At 36.1% G+C, this 24,495-nt stretch overlaps 1 protein-coding gene across 1 annotated transcript in view; it reads right to left on the bottom strand.

Moving 5' to 3' along the window:
• LOC100370842 (ras-related protein M-Ras-like) overlaps nt 1–22,026 on the bottom strand; it is a 35,140-nt gene extending 13,114 nt beyond the window's left edge. The window contains exon 1 of the mRNA XM_002732770.4: nt 21,538–22,026. Coding sequence (XP_002732816.2) covers nt 21,538–21,736 — 199 coding nt within the window. The 5' untranslated portion in view covers nt 21,737–22,026. The remainder of the gene's footprint in view (nt 1–21,537) is intronic.
• Between the last annotated feature and the right edge of the window lie 2,469 nt (nt 22,027–24,495).

Below are 24,495 nucleotides of genomic sequence, written 5' to 3'. Positions count from 1 at the left end.
CACATAAAGGATCACAATATACAAAACTTGTACAGTACAGTACACTAACACACCCATGAATTGCCTTCTTTATGCAGATGATATTGTGATTCTTTCAAAATCCAAAAGGGGATTACAAAACTGTTTGGATAAATTATCAGCCTACACATCAAAATGGCGGTTGTCTGTCAACACAGATAAAACAAAAATAATGATATTCAATAAGTGTAACAGACTCCTTAACAAGGACATATTCTTTTATGAAGGAAAAGAAATCAATATAGTTAAAGATTTCAATTATCTTGGCTTAACTATGAGCCCAAATAGTAAATTTAAAGATGCCATGAAAAACCTGAAAAGAAAAGGAATAAAAGCCTTATTCTCATTAAAGACCAAAATTAGATCTGGTAATTTGGACATGTCCATACTACTGTCACTATTTGATAAACTTATCAGACCAGTTATTGTGTATGGGAGTGACATTTGGGGAGAAGAAAGTTCTACAAAATCAATTGTAGAGGATGTCCAGCTTACACACTATCGGTACATTCTTGGTATCTCAAAAAATACACCAATCACGGCAATATATAGTGAATTGGGAAAATTACCTCTTGACTCTTATTAAGAAACAAATCATAAAATATGCCAATCGTATTGCAAATTCCACAAATACTCTACTTCAAGAAGCATGCTATGTCAATAAAATTATTAAAAGTAAATGGTTTAAAAAAATTGATTTGATATTAAACAAGCAGCCTATCGGCTGAGATAGCTCCGCTGTTAGCAATGCACATTTCAATTAAAGAACTGAAGACATCATTAGAAAATGAACAATATGAATAGTATCAAAGCAATCGGACTTACAGTTTTTAACAAGAAGTCGAAAATATCACTTTTTACCAAAAATTACAAAAATATTCACCAAAATAAATTAATTAGAGAATTGAAGATATCATCACAAAACGAACAAATCTGAGAGAAATTAAAAGAAGAGTTTACAAATGAGTGGAAAAATGAAATAAACAAGTCATTGTCAATGACACGTCCCCGTTCCGTTCATATTTGAGTGACATATACATTCAAAGCAGATCATGACCGAAATGCACCTGCATATGTACAACACATTGTGCTAAATCTGAACAAAATCCATCCATGCATGACTGAGATCCGGTTCTGGAATTGTGAAAATACGTGATTTTGATGCATTTTCGGCCTTAAAATGGCCATCATTCCGCTATTGTTAAGCAGATCATGAAACAAATGCACATATCTATTTGTGACATGATGTACCATGTGTGTGTGAAGTTTGAACTTGATCAATCCAGACATGTCTTGGATACGGATCCAGAATTGAATTCTTTAACAAAATGGCCGCCAGTCGGCCATTTCGAACTTGATCCGAAAAAAAAAGACGTGCATCAAGGTCCTATTATGTTTAATGTATGTACCAAATTTGAACAAAATCCATCCATGCATAACTGAGATACGGGTCCGGAATGGTGAAAATGTGCGATTTCAATGCATTTTCGGCCTTAAAGCGGCCCCCATTTGGCTATCGTTAATGAGATCATGAAACAAATGCACATACATATTTGTGACATGATGTACCTTGTGTGTGTGAAGTTTGAACTTGATCAATCCAGACATGTCTCGGATACGGATCCAGAACTGAATTCTTTAAAACAAAATGGCCGCCAGTCGGCTATTTCGAACTTGATCCGAAAAAAAAAAATGACGTGCATCAAGGTCCTATTATGTTTAATGTATGTACCAAATTTGAATGAAATCCGTCCATGCATAACTGAGATCTGGGTCCGGAATGGTGAAAATGTGCGATTTCAATGCATTTTCGGCCTTAAAGCGGCCCCCATTTGGCTATCGTTAATGAGATCATGAAACAAATGCACATACATATTTGTGACATGATGTACCTTGTGTGTGTGAAGTTTGAACTTGATCAATCCAGACATGTCTCAGATACGGATCCAGAACTGAATTCTTTAAAACAAAATGGCCGCCAGTCGGCTATTTCGAACTTGATCCGAAAAAAAAAATGACGTGCATCAAGGTCCTATTATGTTTAATGTATGTACCAAATTTGAATGAAATCCGTCCATGCATAACTGAGATCCGGGTCCGGAATGGTGAAAATGTGCGATTTCAATGCATTTTCGGCCTTAAAGTGGCCGCCATTTGGCTATCGTTAATGAGATCATGAAACAAATGCACATACATATTTGTGACATGATGTACCTTGTGTGTGTGAAGTTTGAACTCGATCAATCCAAGCATGTCTCAGATACGGATCCAGAACTGAATTCTTTAAAACAAAATGGCCGCCAGTCGGCCATTTCGAACCCGATCCAAAAAAATAAATGACATGCATCAAGGTCCTATTATGTTTAATGTATGTACCAAATTTGAACAAAATCCGTCCATGCATAACTGAGATCCGGGTCCGGAATGGTGAAAATGTGCGATTTTGATGCATTTTCGGCCTTAAAGTGGCCGCCATTTGGCTATCGTTAATGAGATCATGAAAAAAATGCACATACCCCCCGTACATCAAAAATGTATAGAAAATAAAGTTATTGTAATCTGTCATATCCTGAGCAGCTATTTTGGTCCACCTGGACATTCCAGTATCCTAGTTACCTCGGGCATGCGCATTCGCATTTGTTTTGAGTTTTGAGTTTTGAGCGAGATTGTAACGGGATCTTAGTATCATGTCACCTTAGTTTCAAACCCAACGTAATGTACCTCTGATAACACTTGACCTTGACCAAGAGATTTCAACCAACTATTCAAGAGTTGTGTGTTTGTCTGGCATCAGGGCGGTCATTTTTGTGTCAATTTTCATGTTTCTTTAATATTTTTAATCGTGCAAAGTAGATATTTCAAGAATATATAAGTATATCATGTAGCGGAGCAGTCTAAATTCAGCTTATTTTTAACATAAAAAAACAGAAGTACAAATCTCCCAAAAATATTGAACAATGTTTTCTAAATCTTTTTTTTACACACAGGAGACAGATAACTCGATGTTTGAAAGTCGTACTTCTCTTCATTTTACAAGTGACTGTGCTCAGACTTTCTATTATGTGTCATGCACAAAGTTGAATCACCAATTATTCACCATGCAGTGAATGATTTATTTCGATAGAGCGTTGGGTAGGAAATGCTATTGTGTCAAATGTAACAAATTAAAATTAATTTATATAAAAACGTAGGGAAAGAGATCAGGAGGTAATTATCCCAATCTTTAAAATTACCATGGCAACAACAAATTGTAAAGATGATGGTGATCAGAATTTTCAAAATACAAAAATTGAAAAAAAATCCTAGGTCAATCACCCCTCAGGGTTATCACTGTTTTGTTGATGGTTGTTCTAGGAATTGAACGCACCCTAATATAATAATACATGCATGTAATTTCATTCTGAGAAGGAAGTCAAACCAGGAAGAGCCAATTACAATTACCGGTACTACAGATGAATAATTTGTTGAGAGCCCTTTGCTCCTATTATTGGATTAATTTTCTGGCTTTAACACTTATTTTGAGAAATGTATTTATTACATTTATTTACAGTATTATGCATTTCCTTTCATTTGTTTTTTTTATTACATGTATTTGACTTTTAAATTTTATGTCAAGATCTCAAATGGGATACGACAGCAATAAAGATTTACTTACTTACGCTTGACTATTAACAAGTAACATTATATCAAGGCCGATATTAAAATATAAATGATGGTACTACAAACGTAGCACTCACTACTTAAGTTGGTAGCATTGCACTATAATGTATATTGCAATAATTCGAAGTAACAATCTTGATAAACAGCCAAGGATTATTAGTACCTTATTCATCCTGTCAGCTATCATGCTGATTATCTACAGAGATTAAATATTTTAAACAACGGAAGTTGAGTAATCATTGCTCACAAAGTAAAATCTATTACTGCCTGGGGCATATATAAACACATTTGAAATGAACAACAGCTAATTGGTAATTTGTGAATAAATTAATTGTTCAATGCTTTAGTCTTTCATGCGCAGCAAGAAGTAAAATACTCTATACTGAATATTTTTTAGTCAATGTTGGTATTAACAATAACGTGGATACGATTAATTGTTACTTCTTTTATTTCATACTTAACGTCAAAATTCAACTCTCCACACCAATCCCTAAACTTTTCTCTTTGTAATTTGCAGTTGTCAAATCAATAATTTCCACACAAGACATACTGTAGAATACTTTATTTTCACTTTGAAATAATTTTCGCTGGAGGAATTGTTCAGTAAAAATAAAATCCAGTGAATATACTTGTTTTCCTATATTTTGCATACAAAACATCCAAAAAGTCTTTTCTGCGATATATATATACTTCGTCCGAACAGCGACTAATTAGTTAGTTATCATGCAAATTAGGTAATTAATATACATGAATTTAATCCAAAACCTAATCATCCCTGCGAATTAGCCCAGGGCATCTATACATCAAGTTTCATATAAAACCAACACATGTTTTTGAGATATCAGTGGAACAGGCGGACACACAGACATACACACACTTGTTTTGCTATATGTTCAGAGCATTCTATTGGATTAACTTTTAATGTACTTGTGGTATGGCATTATGTTTGGATTGAGACGTGACTCTATATAGAATTGCAATTTAATTGGAGTTTAATTAAACTCAATTACATTGCTATTCAGTATAGAATTGCATTTTAATTCAGGTTTAATTAAATAAAAATGAAAAAAAGTAGAAATAACATCATACATAATTTGACTTTAACTTAACTTAAAAACGTTTGCGGAGTATTATTTTATAGAAAACCAGTAGAAATCATCAGAAACAGAACCAATCACCACACCAATCACCAATCACCAGACTTGCAATAAACTCAGGATTTTATTGTTAACAGAAAGCCCACTGGCAATTCGAAGACTTACAACATAATATACCTAGCGCAAATGGTGAGAATGACATAGAAATCGCAGTATGGCCTTGATATACATTGACAAGATCCTTGTCATGTATGAAATTAGCATGAAAGCCTCTAAGGCCACACTGATTTAATTTTATGGGCGACATCCTCTGGAGACCCCAAATCTAATGCGAGAGGGCGAAAAAAAAAAGACCTGCCAAAAAAAAAATGCTGCTAAAACCACAGGACTACAGAACACAGTGTATCATAAAAACAACAAGAAATAAATAAATATTAAATAAAGAAAAACTTACTGTGTTGTATTGAAAAAAAAATTGAATTAAAAATGAACAATAAGTTTGTCAACAGCAACCTGGAAATTAACTTCTTTGACATTCAAACTACAGCTTTTAAAGTGACACTTCAGATAGACTAAGTGTAGACACAAATGCTCTAGAACTACTTCAACTATATAACAAATTATAAGAGGCTCGATATTGAAAAAAAAAAAACACCAACAAAAATTTGGATGCAGAAAATTATGTATCTTGATGAAAATTTCATCATATGATCAAAATATTACTGACTGTGTGTGCAAGCAAATTATCAAAATCAGAAAATGAAAAAAAAGATAATAAGAAACTTTTCTTCATCTCAAAAGCGGACTTCCTCCGCTTTTGTTGCAGTTTTGTCGACTTCAATGCGGACAAAGCTACCAAACTGACTTGTCGCCTGACTGGCTTTTAGGCCACCATACACCTCCACTCCTCTCCCATTTCTCTCATCATTGCAGAAGAAATGCAGAAAAGCCACTCTGGACAATATGTCCTTAAAGTTGTCTGGGCGAAACTTGCTTGCCGCTACCAATCTCTCGTATAGCTGTGTAAACGTCACATCTCCCTGGCCGACGTCAATTGCGTACCAGTCTACAACAATCCCTCCGTTTTTCTTCTGAACTTTTATGCTCACGTATTTTGGTGGCGTGGTCACTGTGTTGAAATTCCCAGCAACGCAATACGCATGTGCAGAAGATCACTTACGACAAAATTGGCACATTTTGAGGTAGTTTTACGACAAAGCGCCGCGCTTTGCGACAATACGAGTCGGCAAGTTCTGAACAGAAAACCAATCTGTGGAGACTCGTCGTCGGAGATTTTTTTTGAGAACAGGCGAAAACTAATGCGCACGCGGATGTCATCCATAAAATTAAGTAATAATTGGCTGAATATAAAAATTGGAATGAAATAACACACTGTGGTGGTTTCTACCACATTCATACTTTAATATATGTTATTGCACTTCAGAATCTGTATTTTGAAACAATTTATGCATTGTGTCAGAATACTATTGAACTTGTATAGATTGAAATGAATAACGAAATTAACAAATATTGCATATTTAATTTACAATGCTTCACAGTTAAATGATTCAGAGATTACTCAGACAATTTTCTTTTGTAAATTGCGAAAAATGGAAATGGTGAAAACTTTTCACCATAGAAACCAATAGTAAATTACATGAAATCATAAATTTTTGACCTGTGTATTGTGCAAGAAGTAGTTTAAGCAACCATGAATTTTTATCTGAGTTTTGGGAACAACAGAAATGAAATAAACGATACTGTAAATGTCAAGGTAATCCAATCATTTGTTTTAATGGTAGCAATCTGTTTTCAAGAAGAAAAAAAAAATGTGTGTGACTATAAAATTTGTTGATCTGATTTTGAAAGCAAAATTTGCTGATTTTCAATACTGTAAAGCCATGACATTTTATTTCACTATTTTCATGTTTTTGGCATAATTACTAGGTTTTAAATTCATGAAATTGTCAGGGAAATAATGAGTTGTATGGTGACTTTACATGTGAATTTAATTAATTTAGCATATCGTATTAATATGCTTAATATACTAAATAAGCCAAGCCAATAATTATGTATTCATCGTATTTTTCTCACTAATCCAATTTCTGTTTGTTGACGAACATCTTGCAATACATTCTTGTGCTGATGAAACTACTTGAATGTTTTGTCTCGTCTTCCTCATTACACTGATCATCTATAACCAGATGCCATTTTAACACTATAAGAAATCAAGCTACTATGCATACTCACAAGGCAGAGCTGACATACTCTCCAAGTAATATCTTAATAATACTCCTCTGGGATCTGTTGATTGGTATAAGTACCTAGATGTTTGATATCAAATTATTTTATACAACTTTCATGATTTAAGATAAATCTTGGAGTATGAATGAGTGTATTTTTATTTTCAAACAAAGATATGATCATAGTTTTTGTAAAAAATATACAACTTGAACAATATAAGTTTAACTGTGTATAACTTCCTATAATTCAGATAATCTTTACCTGTGACATCATGCAGGCTGAAGAGTGTCCTCCCTTCTCGCACTTCATGCCCGCACTGGAGGATTCACCATCAAGATGACAAGCCCCAGTATGAAGTTCCCCAATAAACACAATATACACTTTAAAAAAAAACTTCCAAAAAAAATCACTGAAAATACAATTTTTGGAAGATCAACCCTGAAATCTAAACAGGCCAACTACATGTATAAGTTTGACAGCAATCAGCTGAATATTGTTGTGCCCACAAAAAAGTGCACGATGATGACGCGGGCGGCCATGACAACAGACATTTTGTCATTACCATGACTTTCCCTTCACTTAATTATGAGCAAGTCAACAAAATGGCCACCAGGCTGCCATATTGGATCAATTTATATTGTCACCACACCAAGTTTGACCTCCACATACAAGATATTCTGGGATTATTCAAATTTTATGATTTCACATCTTAACTTAACATCTAAAATTTAACATTAGTACTCCACACTGCCTCCACCAACTTGCATCAAGGAATTAATGAGCCAACCCATCAATCCTACCCAAAACAGCGTACAAGCTTAATAATGATATACATGTAATGGTAGTTGATCTCAATGTACTTGTCTACCAACGAGCTACATACATCACGCATTTGATATAAAGCTTACCAACCGACCGACCGAATAATCGACCGACCGAATAATTGACCGACCGACCGACTGACAAACTCAGAAGTATGTACTGTAATCAAAAATATATCCATCGAATCAATACAGTCTTTTAGCGATTTGTGTAATAAGATTACACTAATCTGCATACGATGACTTCCGGTTTATTAAATATTGTTCGGCCAGCTGGTCACATGATGTTCTAAGTGGAATATGTCTACATGTAGCGGAAAGTGTTAATGTCAATTAAATTTAGTATGGTCAATGGAATGTGAATCATGGTCATAATCGTCCAACCCAATCAAAGCTGGCAATGAAAATGAAATAGGATTTATAGATAATATCATTAAGATCTGAAACGATTAGATTATTATATGTATTATAAATTATTTATTTTTTCTGTATTTACAATATTATAATTTAATTGCCTACATTTATTACCTTCTTAATCTGATATACACAACATATTCGGAGTATTTTTTGAATGGCGGCTTTTTGCCACAGAAATATTAAATTAAATATTATGATTATATTATTATCAAATAGAGGTCATATTCAAAAAAAATGCAGGGAAAAACAAATCTTTAGAATATAGAACATTTCAAAATTTGACAATTTATTAGGAATTATAGATACCCTACTACCTATTCAATATTGTGCTTAATTCATATAAACCTGAAATGAAGAAAAAAAGGGCCTTGACATTCCATAATTTTATTTAACCTTGAGTGCTGTAGTATCAATTACAATGAAATGAAATGCAATTATTTTGATGTATGGGATCTTACAGGTTTCTTTATAGGAGGAAGTATGCATACCCTGTATGAAGAAAAACTAGCGTGTGGGGCTGTATATTGCGACAGTAAATTACATGGTGTGTTTACATCTCAATGACACAAGTTTTAACCATCGTGAATGAATTACAAATTAATTCATCTAAAAATTAATTTGAATATGAAATATACCGTATGTCATTACTAATAATTACAATACAGCTAGAAATTTTGAGCTAGTGGAATGCCCCCTAGCTTTGTACTTATAAATTCTACTCCCTAGCAGTTTAATCATTGTCTCAAGGTGATGCTCATAGAAAGGGTTCACTTTTAATCTTAGAGGTCAAGTACAAGTGCAGTGCCTTGTGATTCAATAAGACTATTTAAAGTATAGATGAAATTGGATGGCTTAAAATAGGACATCACTGCCAATCCTAGTGCAGTGTCAGTTACATGTCTATCTATCTGGTACTACATTGTTTGTATCTGTTTTTTAGACACATGTACTTGACTACACCTTTTTCATATTAACAACCCAACACAGACTTCTATTATCGCACATTATTATACATTTGTCACCGTAACGCCATAAGTTACAGCGTGCCGTAATTTTGCGGTATTTTACGGGGTATTTTCATACTACCATATTTGGAAATGCGAATTCCAAATATGGAATGATTACGCGCGTAAGTGTTCTCTAATAATAAAAACAAACATGGCTGCCACCAGGATTTGACCGGACTCCATACAAAGAAGTTCGCTGATTCTGTTCTAAACTTTTGGAATTTCGGCATTTCCATGATGTATCCTTGAAGGGAAAAGATGTATAATAATAAGGTTATTACGAAGATACCTCAAAGTATGCACTCAGACAGTACGCTGTCACATTGACCTCCGCTGCGTGTCGGTCGATACTGCCGCTGTACTGTCTTCGTGCATACTTTGAGGTATCTTCGTAGAAACCTTATAATATTTATAGAATATTGGATATCAAGTTTCATGATGATGTACATGACTGTCACACGCAACGTAATATTACCGTAATTGGTATAGTACAGGTGTGATGGTTCAAATACCAAAATGGCAACAGTAACAAAAAGACTTCCCTGGCAGCGATGATAAAATACGAACACGGAGCCAACAGATGAGGTTTCAACTGGTACTGGTATTATTATACTCTGCAAACATCAAGTACAATAACGCGGTAAAACTCCACTACTCCAATAACTAGATACTTAAACTCCAATACAATTCAACGAGATCTCCGATCTGATCTCAGTGCTGAACAACTCCCCTGTATATACTACCACTGTCTATAAATAGACCATTACATCAGCATACATAATGAGTATGGAACTTACTACAAATTTCTAGAATGTTCCATTACCTTCTATTGCCTTCTACAGTGTCCTATTACGTATTCAACCAACTTCTAAAAATTCCACCCAGACACAGTACGGTTCTAGAACATTCTCAGTCACACGGAAGTGGTAAACAAGTCGTATGCGACAATGACAGTGATTATCCATGCCATGTACTGGCAACTATTATAAGGCTTTGATTTGAATTATCAGTTATATCATCTCATTACAATACTGATGTACCTTAGGTTTGATTTAAAAACAACCAAGTTGATAAATTACCAGTAGTATTCAAACAAAAAGAATTACAACTAAACATGTACCATGTACCAAAAACCTAAATCCTAAAACACATACATTGTTTGTTAGTAATTTATATCACTGAGGCAACTAAATGTAGAATTCATGGAAGTGTCAATCTAATTAAAATTCAATATATACGTGAGGTCCAATATTTTTTAATTTTCATATTTTTTCTATTGTTTACAAGAATAAACAAGCAGCCTATCGGCTGAGATAGCTCCGCTGTTAGCAATGCACATTTCAAATAAAGAACTGAAGACATCATCAGAAAATGAACAATATGTATAGTATCAAAGCAATCGGACTTACAGTTTTTAACAAGAAGTCGAAAATATCACTTTTTACGAAAAATGACAAAAATATTCACCAAAATTAGAGAATTGAAGATATCATTACAAAATGAACAAATCTGAGAGAGGTCCACATGTAGTACCTATATATGTAATATCAAAGCAATCAGACTATTGGTTTTTTACAAGAAGTCGAAAATATCACTTTTTACCAAAAATGACAAAAATATTCACCAAAATTATAGAATCGAAGATATCATCACGAAATGAACAAATCTGAGAAAGGTCTACATGTAGTATCTAAATATGTAATATCAAAGCAATTGAACTATTGGTTTTTAACAAGAAGTCGAAAATATCACTTTTTACCAAAAATTACAAAAATATTCACCAAAATTAGAGAATTGAAGACATCATCACAAAATGAACAAATCTGAGAGAGGTACACATGTAGTACCTATATATGTAATATCAAAGCAATTGCACTTGCGGTTTTTAACAAGAAGTCGAAAATATCACTTTTTACCAAAAATGACAAAAATATTCACCAAAATTAGAGAATTGAAGATATCAACATGAAATGTACAAAACTAAGAGAGGTCTACCCAAGGTACATATACACCAAGTATCAAAGCATTCAGGCTTGTAGTTTTCAAGAAGAAGTCAAAAAAGTAAAACATTGACACGGACGACGACAGACAATCACTCATATGATAAGCTCCGCTCGACAAAGTCGACAGCGGAGCTAAAAATATAGAATATGGCATGATAAAGCGATAAATATCACATGGCTATATCTCATGTAAGTGTCACGATATATGGGATAAATATCACATGGCTATATCTCATGGAAGTGTCATGATATATGGGATAAATATCACATGGCTATATCTCATGTAAGTGTCACGATATATGGGATAAATATCACATGGCTATATCTCATGGAAGTGTCACGATATATGGGATAAATATCACATGGCTATATCTCATGTAAGTGTCACGATATATGGGATAAATATCACATGGCTATATCTCATGTAAGTGTCACGATATATGGGATAAATATCACATGGCTATATCTCATGGAAGTGTCACGATATATGGGATAAATATCACATGGCTATATCTCATGGAAGTGTCATGATATATGGGATAAATATCACATGGCTATATCTCATGTAAGTGTCACGATATATGGGATAAATATCACATGGCTATATCTCATGTAAGTGTCACGATATATGGGATAAATATCACATGGCTATATCTCATGGAAGTGTCATGATATATGGGATAAATATCACATGGCTATATCTCATGGAAGTGTCATGATATATGGGATAAATATCACATGGCTATATCTCATGGAAGTGTCACGATATATGGGATATATTTATTGTTGAAATTTAATGAACTGTAACATTCTAAATTATTAATTGAGCACACACAATCACTAAAAGAGTTTTGAAATATCAAAATGTGAGATCCTGATCAGATGACTGCACACACGATAACTACTTATCCTGACAACTGGACATTTTAGGTTGTCATGTCAACAGCACCATCCAAGCAAATGTATGTAGAGAAAATCTATGAACCTTAATTTGCTTGTAGAAATTACAAACGCAGATAGATATCTTGCCTGAGTGATCAGCCAACCAATATTCAACTGACCAAACACATAGTGATATGAATTAATAGGTATTAAAGTATATTTTGTAGTTTTATTAACAGTTACATAATAGTAAAAGGTTATATGGAAGGTCACTGATTTACAATTATATAAACTATCATTTTTTACTGCATTATGTATGGTGCGAAATTCATCATTCAATATTTTGAGAATATTCCCCTGTAGAACTAATCTGCGTGCATATCAGTGCATTAATGCTTAAAAACAACACCAAGCTTTTACCTTATGACATGTTCAACTTTCATTCAATTTAATGTACACAGAACAGTTGCTTTTTTTCTGATTCAGTAAAATGAATAAAAAAATAGATTGATGTTTTAAGCAAATCGCCTAACGAGACAATTCATATATCTTTTTTTTTTCTTAAAAGAACAGAAACTTTTGCAGCTTTCCTATCGATACATTGTAATTAACACATCCAACATTGTGGGGTTGGGTAAGATAACAACAAGCAAGAGGAAGTTTTGACGAAAATGCTAAAATAAAATAATTGAAAGTTCTTAGACAAAATGAAGTGCAAGATAAATCAGATCCATGCATGCACCTGTATAAAAATAACAAAATAGTCACCAAAATTGAATAATTGAATAGAGTGATGATATTAACAAACTTTAGCTGGACATGTGGTTTGTGAGAAGAAGATTAAAATATTAATTCTTCATCAAAAATGAAAAAAAAAATATTCATCAGAATTAGAAGATATCATCACAAAACTAACAAATCTACAACTGGTCCTGCAAAGGTACATATATACCATGTATAAAGGATAGACAGCAAACAAAAAAAGATATCAAACTGAATATGTTGGACGAAGATAGAATTAAATTAAGGAAAAACAGATGTATAGCACAGTATGCATTTTCATGCTTCTTTCAAAATGGGGGGGGGGGTATTATTTGGAAATAATTATTTCTTATTTTACAATCTTTTATGCCAATTACCATAATAATACATGTAATAATAAAAATATAGATTCAATATTTTTTCTAATCCAGTTCAAATCAAACAACTGTAAAATTGTTGTCATTTGATCCATGAAATCCACTATGATCGACTCCCGGCCGTGACTTCCAAAGACATGCACTGTAATACACTTCACACAAATTTAAATCCATTTAAAGTATAATTATTTAAAGGGATTGTGTTTGGTCAAATGGTTTGACAGTCAACACTCCTGCTATGACCCGCATGCACATGATTAGACTATGTGCATTGGCTTTCACCAGCTGAGACCTTCGCTATAATATTTTGCCCATTGAGCTGATGCCAGAAAGTTCACTGATGCGTAAAATGTTCACTGTCAATTGAAATCTATGCTATTTTTAGTTGATTCGTGTTGAATCCAAATGTGCAATGCATTGTGGGAATACACTTTGTATTGTATTTACCAGTAATGGAAATCTGTTATCAGACTGGAAACTCACTAAAGTAAATGTGAATTTTTTGAAAACGTTTAAGCAATATTACATTACACGCCATATATGAATGCATTTTATACCATACAAGGATTTAGTATGTGCCACATATCGGTACATCACATACCATATGGATGTATTATATGCCATATATGGGTACACTATGCGTCATATATGGGCATAACATATTATATATAAGGAGTTATCATATATATATATGAGTAAATCATACGCTACATGTATATATGGGTATATCATACCATATATGAGCACATGCATTGTGTGCTATATATGGTTATCATGCTATATGTAGATGTACTCTTAGATATATCATATACCATATAAGGATGTACTGTCATATGGACGCACTATGTGCCATACATGGATACACTATGTGCCATATATGGATGCACTATGTGCCATATAAGGATGCACCATGTGCCATATATGGATGCACTATGTGCCATATATGGAAGCACTATGTGCCATACACGGGTGGACTATTTGCCATACACAGATGCACTATGTGCCATATACGGATGCACTATGTGCCATACACGGATGCACTATGTGCCATATACGGATGCACTATTTGCCATATACGGATGCACTATGTGCCATATACGGACGCACTATGTGCCATATGCGGACGCACTATTTGCCATATACGGATGTACTATTTGCCATATACGGATGCACTATGTGCCATATACGGACGCACTATTTGCCATACACAGATGCACTATATGCCATATATGGATGTACTGTGTGCCATATATGGATGCACTGTGTGCCATATATGGACGCACTATGTGCCATATATGGACGCACTATGTGCCATATACGGATGTACTATGTGCCATACATGGACGCACTATTTGCCATATACGGATGCACTATGTGCCATATACAGATGCACTATGTACCATATACGGATGCACTATGCGCCAAATACAGATGCACTATGTGCCATACATGGACGCACTATTTGCCATATACGGATGCACTATTTGCCATACATGGATGCACTATGTGCCATATACGGATGTACTATGTGCCATACATGAATGCACTATGTGCCATATACGAATGCACTATGTACCATATACGGGTGGACTATTTGCCATACACAGATGCACTATGTGCCATACACGGATGCACTATGTGCCATATACGGATGCACTATTTGCCATATATGGATGCACTATGTGCCATATACGGATGCACTATGTGCCATATACGGATGCACTATGTGCCATATACGGATGCACTATGTGCCATATACGGATGCACTATGTACCATACATGGACGCACTATTTGCCATATACGGATGCACTATGTGCCATATACAGATGCACTATGTGCCATATACGGATGGACTATGCACCAAATACAGATGCACTATGTGCCATACATGGACGCACTATTTGCCATATACGGATGCACTATTTGCCATACATGGATGCACTATGTGCCATATACGGATGTACTATGTGCCATACACGAATGCACTATGTGCCATATACGAATGCACTATGTACCATATACGGGTGGACTATTTGCCATACACAGATGCACTATGTGCCATACACGGATGCACTATGTGCCATATACGGATGCACTATTTGCCATATATGGATGCACTATGTGCCATATACGGATGCACTATGTGCCATATACGGATGCACTATGTGTCATATACGGATGCACTATGTGCCATATACGGATGCACTATGTACCATATACGGACGCACTATTTGCCATACACAGATGCACTATATGCCATATATGGACGCACTATTTGCCATACACAGATGCACTGTATGCCATATATGGATGTACTGTGTGCCATATATGGATGCACTGTGTGCCATACATGGACGCACTATGTGCCATATACGGATGCACTATGTGCCATACATGGACGCACTATTTGCCATATACGGATGCACTATGTGCCATATACGGATGCACTATGTGCCAAATACAGATGCACTATGTGCCATACATGGACGCACTATTTGCCATATATGGATGCACTATTTGCCATACATGGATGCACTATGTGCCATATACGGATGCACTATGTGCCATATACGGATGCACTATGTGCCAAATACAGATGCACTATGTGCCATACATGGACGCACTATTTGCCATATACAGATGCACTATTTGCCATACATGGATGCACTATGTGCCATATACGAATGTACTATGTGCCATATACGGATGCACTATGTGCCATATACGGATGTACTATGTGCCAAATACCGATGCACTATGTGCCATACATGGACGCACTATTTGCCATATACGGATGCACTATTTGCCATACATGGATGCACTATGTGCCATATACGGATGTACTATGTGCCATATACGGATGCACTATGTGCCATATACGGATGCACTATGTGCCAAATACAGATGCACTATGTGCCATACATGGACGCACTATTTGCCATATACGGATGCACTATTTGCCATACATGGATGCACTATGTGCCATATACGGATGCACTATTTGCCATACACAGACGCACTATATGCCATATACGGATGCACTATTTGCCATATACGAATGCACTATGTACCATATACGGGTGGACTATTTGCCATACACAGATGCACTATGTGCCATACACGGATGCACTATGTGCCATATACGGATGCACTATTTGCCATATATGGATGCACTATGTGCCATATACGGATGCACTATGTGCCATATACGGATGCACTATGTGCCATATACGGATGCACTATGTGCCATATACGGATGCACTATGTACCATATACGGACGCACTATTTGCCATACACAGATGCACTATATGCCATATATGGACGCACTATTTGCCATACACAGATGCACTGTATGCCATATATGGATGTACTGTGTGCCATATATGGATGCACTGTGTGCCATACATGGACGCACTATGTGCCATATACGGATGCACTATGTGCCATACATGGACGCACTATTTGCCATATACGGATGCACTATGTGCCATATACGGATGCACTATGTGCCAAATACAGATGCACTATGTGCCATACATGGACGCACTATTTGCCATATACGGATGCACTATTTGCCATACATGGATGCACTATGTGCCATATACGGATGCACTATTTGCCATACACAGACGCACTATATGCCATATATGGATGTACTGTGTGTCATATATGGATGCACTATGTACCATATATGGATGCACTATTTGCCATACACAGATGCACCATGTGCTATATCTATATACGGATGCACTATGTACCATATATGGATGCACTATCTGCCATATACGGATGCACTATTTGCCATACACAAATGCACCATGTGCTATATCTATATACGGATGCACTATGTGTCATATACGGATGCACTATGTGCCATATACAGATGCACTATGTGCCATATACAGATGCACTATGTGCCAAATACAGATGCACTATATGCCATATATGGATGTACTGCGTGCCATATATGGATGCACTGTGTGCCATATACGGACGCACTATTTGCCATACACAGATGCACCATGTGTTATATCTATATATGGATGCACTATGTGCCATATACGGATGCACTATGTGCCATATACGGATGCACTATTTGCCATACACAGATGCACCATGTGCTATATCTATATACGGATGCACTATGTGCCATATACGGATGCACTATGTGCCATATACGGATGCACTATGTGCCATATACGGATACACTATGTGCCAAATACAGATGCACTATGTGCCATATACGGATGCACTATTTGCCATACACAGATGCACCATGTGCTATATCTATATATGGATGCACTATGTACCATATATGGATGCACTGTGTCATATGGATGCACTGTGTCATATGGATGCACTATGTGCCATACACAGATGCACTATGTGCAATATACGGATGCACTGTGTGCCATATATGCCATGGATGCACTATATGCCATATATGGATGTACTATTTACCACACACAGATGCACTATGTACCATATATGGATGCACTATGCATTAGAAGAATGTACTATATGCCATATGTGAGCACATCATATACCATATAAGGGTGTACTAAATGCCATATATGGGTACACTATGTGACATATATCATATACCATATATGGATGCACAATATATGGCACATCATATGCCATATATAGATGCATAATATATGAAAACAAGCCATGCATGGCACAGTCCCCGTTAGTTAGCAAATTTAAGATATATAGTTATGTTTATAGTAATATAGCTGGAATATAACCATGTCAGGAATATGATTTTTTTAACATTAAAATGATTGACATTTGTATCTGATCGTCAAACAAGTACTTGTCCATATTGAGAGATATTGCTCTGGAACAGCATTCAAAATCATTTTGAATACATGTATATATATATATAACATGATGTATAACGAATATATAAAATTTGAATATAATCAGTCAAAACATTTAAGAGATATGGCTCTAGAAGCCCAATCATTAAAACACAATGGCCGCCAGTCAGCTATTTTGAATCCAATCTGAAAAATAAAATGACATGCATCGGGAACCTGTAATGTCTAACGTGTGTTATAAGTTTGAACAAAATCCATCCATAAATGCAAGAAATGCTTGATATTCAAGGATTTTTTCAGCACAAAAATAGCACACTTTGAAAAAGATCATCAAACCAATATATCCGTATATCTGTGACATGATGTATAATGAATATTAAAAATTTGAACATAATCAGACAAAACAAGTCAGACATATGGGTCTGGAAACCCATTCATTAAAACAAAATGGCCGCCAGACAGCCATTTTGAATCTGATCAGAAAAATAAAATGACATGCATCAGGAACCTGTAATGTCTAATGTATGTACCAAGTTTGAACGAAATCCATCCATAAATGCCAGAAATGCTTGATATTTGATGATTTATTAGTACAAAAATGACAACCATTCAGCCATTTCGAATAGGATCGTCAAACCAATATATCTATGACATGATGTATAATGAATATTTAACATTTGAACATAATCAGTTAAAACAAGTTGGAGATATGGCACGAGAACCACATTGATTAATACAAAATGGCCGCCAGTCGGCCATTTTGAATGTTATCTGAAAAACAAAATTATTTGCATCAAGGTATGGGACCTTGATGCAAATAATTTTGTTTTTCAGATAATGTCTAATGTATATACCAAGTTTGAGCAAAATCCATCTGTAAACAGCCGAGAAATGGTTGCTTTTTATGATTTTTTAGCACAAAAATGGCCGCCATTCGGCCATCTTGAATCAGATCGTAAAACAAAATGATGTGCATCAAGGTCCTATAATGTCCAATGTATATACAAGGTTTGAACAAAATCCATCTGTAAACAACCGGGAAATGCTCGATTTTGATGATTTTTAGCACAAAAATGGCCGCCATTCGGCCATCTTAAATCAGATCATGAAACAAATTGACATGCATATGTATGATATCATGTATGATGTATGTGTGAAGTTTGCTTGTGATTGGTCTAGACATTTCTAAGATACAGGTCCGGACGCACGCACAGACACACACACGCATGCACACACGCACACACGCACGCACGGACACACGGAGGTCAAAACATAAGTTCCCGTTTTCGGACTGCGTCCAAACAGGGACTAACAAACATCATATGCAATATATGGATGCACAGTGTGCCTTATATGGGTACATCATATGCCATATATAGATGCATAATATATGAAAACAAACATCATATGCAATATATGGATGCACAGTGTGCCTTATATGGGTACATCATATGCCATATATAGATGGCATAATATATGGAAACAAACATCATATGCAATATACGAATGCACTATGTGCCATATATGGTACATGTTTAATAATCAGGCGTGGTTGACGTCTGCATGGGATAGAGTGCATCAGATTGCTATAATGCCATTATGATAGTCGCTAGCCCCAACCATGAAATGTACTATGTATCAGAAATTGCAAATGCAATATGCACACGAAAAAAAAAAAGACAAAAGTAACTGACACATCACAATTAATAAACAAAATACACTCAGACAGCTATGCGGTAGTTGTCATGATAACTGTACTGCCTGCAAGCATACAATATAATTTGTAAACGTCATACCAGTACCAGTAGTATCATATGTCATACTAAAAAAAATATATATGAGTTTATGTTTCCCTAAGGAAATAATATGCCGTGCAACTGATGCACAAAGATTTTATGAGACGCAACTACATTTAGTTATGATTATTCATGAAGCATCACGGCAATACAGATGCATCATATAATATATGGCTGCACCATATATGTGTGAACTATATGCATTATAAGAATGCATCATATTCCATGTATCATAATTATATATGATTATATCATGAAGGTAATATGTACTTATTATTTATAGACACTATATTTTCCTTGAAAAAAATTGATTATGTTTGACAGATTCTAATTAAGTTCATTTACAAAATTAATATATTTGAATATTACTGTCACCGCCATATTGTTCGGAACACCAAAACAGCAACATTGCCATGTACATGTATGTTGGTGACTGGTTTGTTAAGAGCACTTGGAGATCGTTACGCGATTAGAACAAGAGGACTAGAGGATAGAAGATCATAATGTGATTGTCTTTCAATTTATTTTATTTCATCTTATACATTTCTATATAATAAATGACAAAGTTATGTATTTATACAGTATAAAATGTATATAGTATGAAATATCACACAGGCAAGGGTGTGTCGGGTGCGTGTCATTTTAGGTGAACGGTGCGCCCTCGTAAAAGTGGTTTGATCTAACAAGTTCTAATCACGCTCTTGAGATGCACATAACAAACTTAGCTGGCAATGATGATGTTTTGGTGTTCAGAACAATATAGCAGGTGACAATAAATTATTTCGATAAAAACAGCAATATAATAAATTTGAGAGGTGGTGGCATATTAATAATTAAGTAAACAAATTAATCAAATCTTGCAAATGATATTATTATCTGATCAACTTGAGTGACAGGTTTTTGAGTAGAGAAAAACAAGAATGCTTGATTGATATGCAAATTCATCTAATTAATATACAGTTTCGCATAAAAAATACTAGTAATCAGATGTTACAGCTAATCGAATAATATCTGACTACTGATTTTTATTTCAAGTAAACTGAAAAGATTCCTGAGATAGCAGCGAAGCACTGATGCTTATTCAATATGCAAATTAGCTAATCAATATTCAGTTATTTGTAGCAAAAACATCCAATCCTGCAATTTCCAACTAGTACTGGAGTTTGTCTGAATTGAATTGGTCCATGAGAGACAAGTTTTATCTTTGACAAGTGTAGGAAGTGCTGCAACATATTATTTCGAGTGGCATAACATAACAACATCATAGGGCCAACACAACGATTGCATCAAGTCTAATGTGCTGAACGAGCGTTACTCGCACCAAATTATCCCAGAACCCTGACATCTTGTGACAAATAGTGTAAATTATTTGAACCGTGACTATGTCAATGAATTAAAATGTGCTTGCCCATGAATGCACAGTGCAAATAACGAACAGAATCGATCTACTGATGACCATATTGTTAACTTCCGTGTATTGTATAGTGATTTTAAGAAATAACAGCAGAAATGAAGAAATGAATGCGTACGTGAAGTGATGCCGAACATTCCGTTTTGACATGCCTAAATATGATGTAACAATCGTATATACGGCTCTCGTCTCGCCTTCGTCTCGGGTAACTTACCGTCAAGGATGCACCACTCGCCGTCAATCTCGGCATGTTGAATATATGAATCTTCAATGGTCGGGTCGTAGTCTGGAACAAACATTTTTTGAAAGAACTGGATTGTGATCGCACTCTTGCCGACACCGCCATCGCCAACTACAACCAATTTGTACGTTGTAAGATTCTCTTTTGATATATCCGGCAATCCACTCGACATTTTAATCGTCTAATTTGTTGTCAGGCACGAATAAAACGATTTGTGGATCCAGTAGTAAATACGAAGAGTACGAAGTAGAGGTTCAAGCACTGATAATACTGAAATTACAGCACATAGATGGTCGATTAGTTGGCCTGCTGTGCGTTACAATGTAACCGAGACTGTTGCATCAATATCAACGTGTTTTGTAAGCTTTCAAAGGCAAGCGGTGAATAACATGATGTTTCTACCCGTACGCTCTTCTCGTATATCGAGTTTGTAATCACAGACTACTGAATGAACCCTAGAAAATCATTCCGGTATTCACAGGGCGGCGATTCGACTGACAAAAAAAGAAAGACTCCCTAACTTAGTAGAAAATATATATGTCAAAGTACGGAAGCTGATAACAACAATATCATTTCTTAACAACGAGATACTAACTCGTTATTGCAACATACATACGGGAAACTAAAAATGGATAGTCGTCACAATAACTAGTAATGTCAACTGATAGTCCAGTCATTCTAGCAAAAAAAGGGGGCCAACATGTCACAAATTGCAACAGAAATAATTTCTTCACAGTGCTTTTCGGAAAGGTATCTAGATTGACATACTAAAAGTCTAGGAAAACATAGGCTTCCGAAATATACCTAATTTGCATATATTCAAAATGACCGTTTTGCACATTTTTACAACATGGAAATATAACTATCTGGACATATCTTTAATTCTAGATGAGGTATTCAAAAAAATACAGAATGCTATGGTACTGTTTTGAGTTGGAGAAGGTATGAGAGTGTCAAATGTGTTGATTAGGTAGATGAAAATTTGCATAAATCCAATATGGCCACGATAATATAATTATTTAATGTAACTTCACTTCCGGCTTCTCTTTTATGTGGCATAAGTAATAAGTTTAAGATGCTAGAATACAATTTTAAACAGAATCGTACAGTACAGAAAAGATGTAAATAAATGGTATCATGGGTAGACGGATGCTTCTTCTGCATAAATCCAACATGGCCGTCATATCTAAAAGAAAAACTAGAGGTATGAAACACCCTGGTTGGATCTACAAATCTGCTATACAATATACATAATAGACCATTTAAACGTAAATTTTCAACTCTATAAACTATTTTTGATTTAACAAACTGTATTAAATAGTTTTTTTCCAAAAGTGTATTGTTTGATTAATGTAATTGCTAATCGTCATCGCTATCTTCATCAGATATCTGAACTACATTTGTGCATCCAGATTCTCGACATTGACCACAAACTGCAGTACATGCAAAGTTGTGCTTGTTCTTGATTGTCCATAAAGGCAACACACCCATCCGAGAAAGACAGGGCCCCTAGTTCAGCCCAACGCCTACCTGAGGCGAAGGTGAGTAAGAAGACTGTTTTCCACGTCAAGAGTTTGAGCTGATCGGAGAGGCTCAAAAGGCAGTCTGCTTAGAGCGGCCAACGCAACCGATAAGTTCCAATTGGTTGGTTCCCATGTTTGGGGTCTAGGCCTCTGATTAAACAGTAAACAGTCTTCTAATGGTAGGACAACCGGCTAGTCTCGTTCCCAGAGAATCCTGATCTATAGCCAACAATCGCAGAAAGGACAAGTCCATTTCGTTCAAATGATGGATGAAAAGTTAGCTGGCTGGCCAACAAAGGATGGCATGGTTCTCCTTTCCACTGCACCAATCAGTGTACGCACCTAATTTCAAGGCATAGGCTGTGTTGGTGGGATCTCTGTTCGCCCTGGCTAGAATGTTGGCAATGCACTCTGAGTGAGTCAACTGAGAGCCTTGATGCATGTAAGTAGCACACCACTTGGCTCAAAGGCAGTGCTTGGCCCGTTGGGCGCCACCCACGTCAAACTGCAGATGTGTTTCTGTCGAAGTTTCTCCAGTACCCGGTGAATAGCGGGAAGGGAGGAAAGGTATACACGTCCATGTGGGTCCATGGGGGACGACAAAGTGTCCCTGGCCCAGGCTCTTGTAGTTGAATAGGTCTAACCTTGGACCGTCCCACCGCTGAAACAGTCTGGAGGTTACCCATCGGGGTATCCCGCCACTCCGTGTTCTGGAAATGGAGCTGCCATGAGAGGGCATCCGCTTGACTGTTTCACGCCCCTGGAAGGTGGTGTACGGCTAGCTCCACATTGTATTCCATATACCAAAGAACAATTTGCTCCGCTAGGACTGACAACGATGGGGATCTAGTCCCCCTCCTTGTAGCTATAGGAGACCAACACTGTGTTGTCCCTGCGAAGCAAGACTCTGTGGTCACAAACTATGGGTAGAAAGTGAAGTAGTGCTAAGCGCACTTCTTTCAGTTCGAGGCGGTAGATATGGCAGTCCTGAATATAATGCAGGGGTCATATTTTTCATTGCGCTTGTTCATCCAATAGGTGCGCTCCCCAACATGTGAGTCATAGCTGTGGCGAGTGGGTCCAAGGGAACCCCCTGCCTGAGGTTGGCAATTGCCGACCACCAGGGCAAGGCATCCCTTGCTTGGTCCGACAGTGTTACTCGCCTATCTAGTTCCCATAGGAGAGTCTGGTGTTGCAACAAAATTGCGTTGTTATGGGTAGCTGCATAAAACAGCCTGGGGGAACTACCCTACGAGCCGGTGACATCATTCTGATAATCTGCATTAGTTCCCAGAGCGACACAGAGGGTACGCTGACTAGATGTTCAGCTAGGTCATTTAGGCAACAGGCCTGCGGCGACCATACCTCAGTGTCCTGGCCATGTGTTGGCTGAGGGTGGGACTTGCTC

Source organism: Saccoglossus kowalevskii, chromosome 7 (assembly GCF_978046115.1).
Source record: "Saccoglossus kowalevskii chromosome 7, keSacKowa6.1, whole genome shotgun sequence".
NCBI classification, from domain to species: domain Eukaryota; kingdom Metazoa; phylum Hemichordata; class Enteropneusta; family Harrimaniidae; genus Saccoglossus; species Saccoglossus kowalevskii.
The sequence above is the reverse complement of the archived record's forward strand: the minus strand, read 5'-3'. Positions and strand labels throughout refer to the sequence as shown.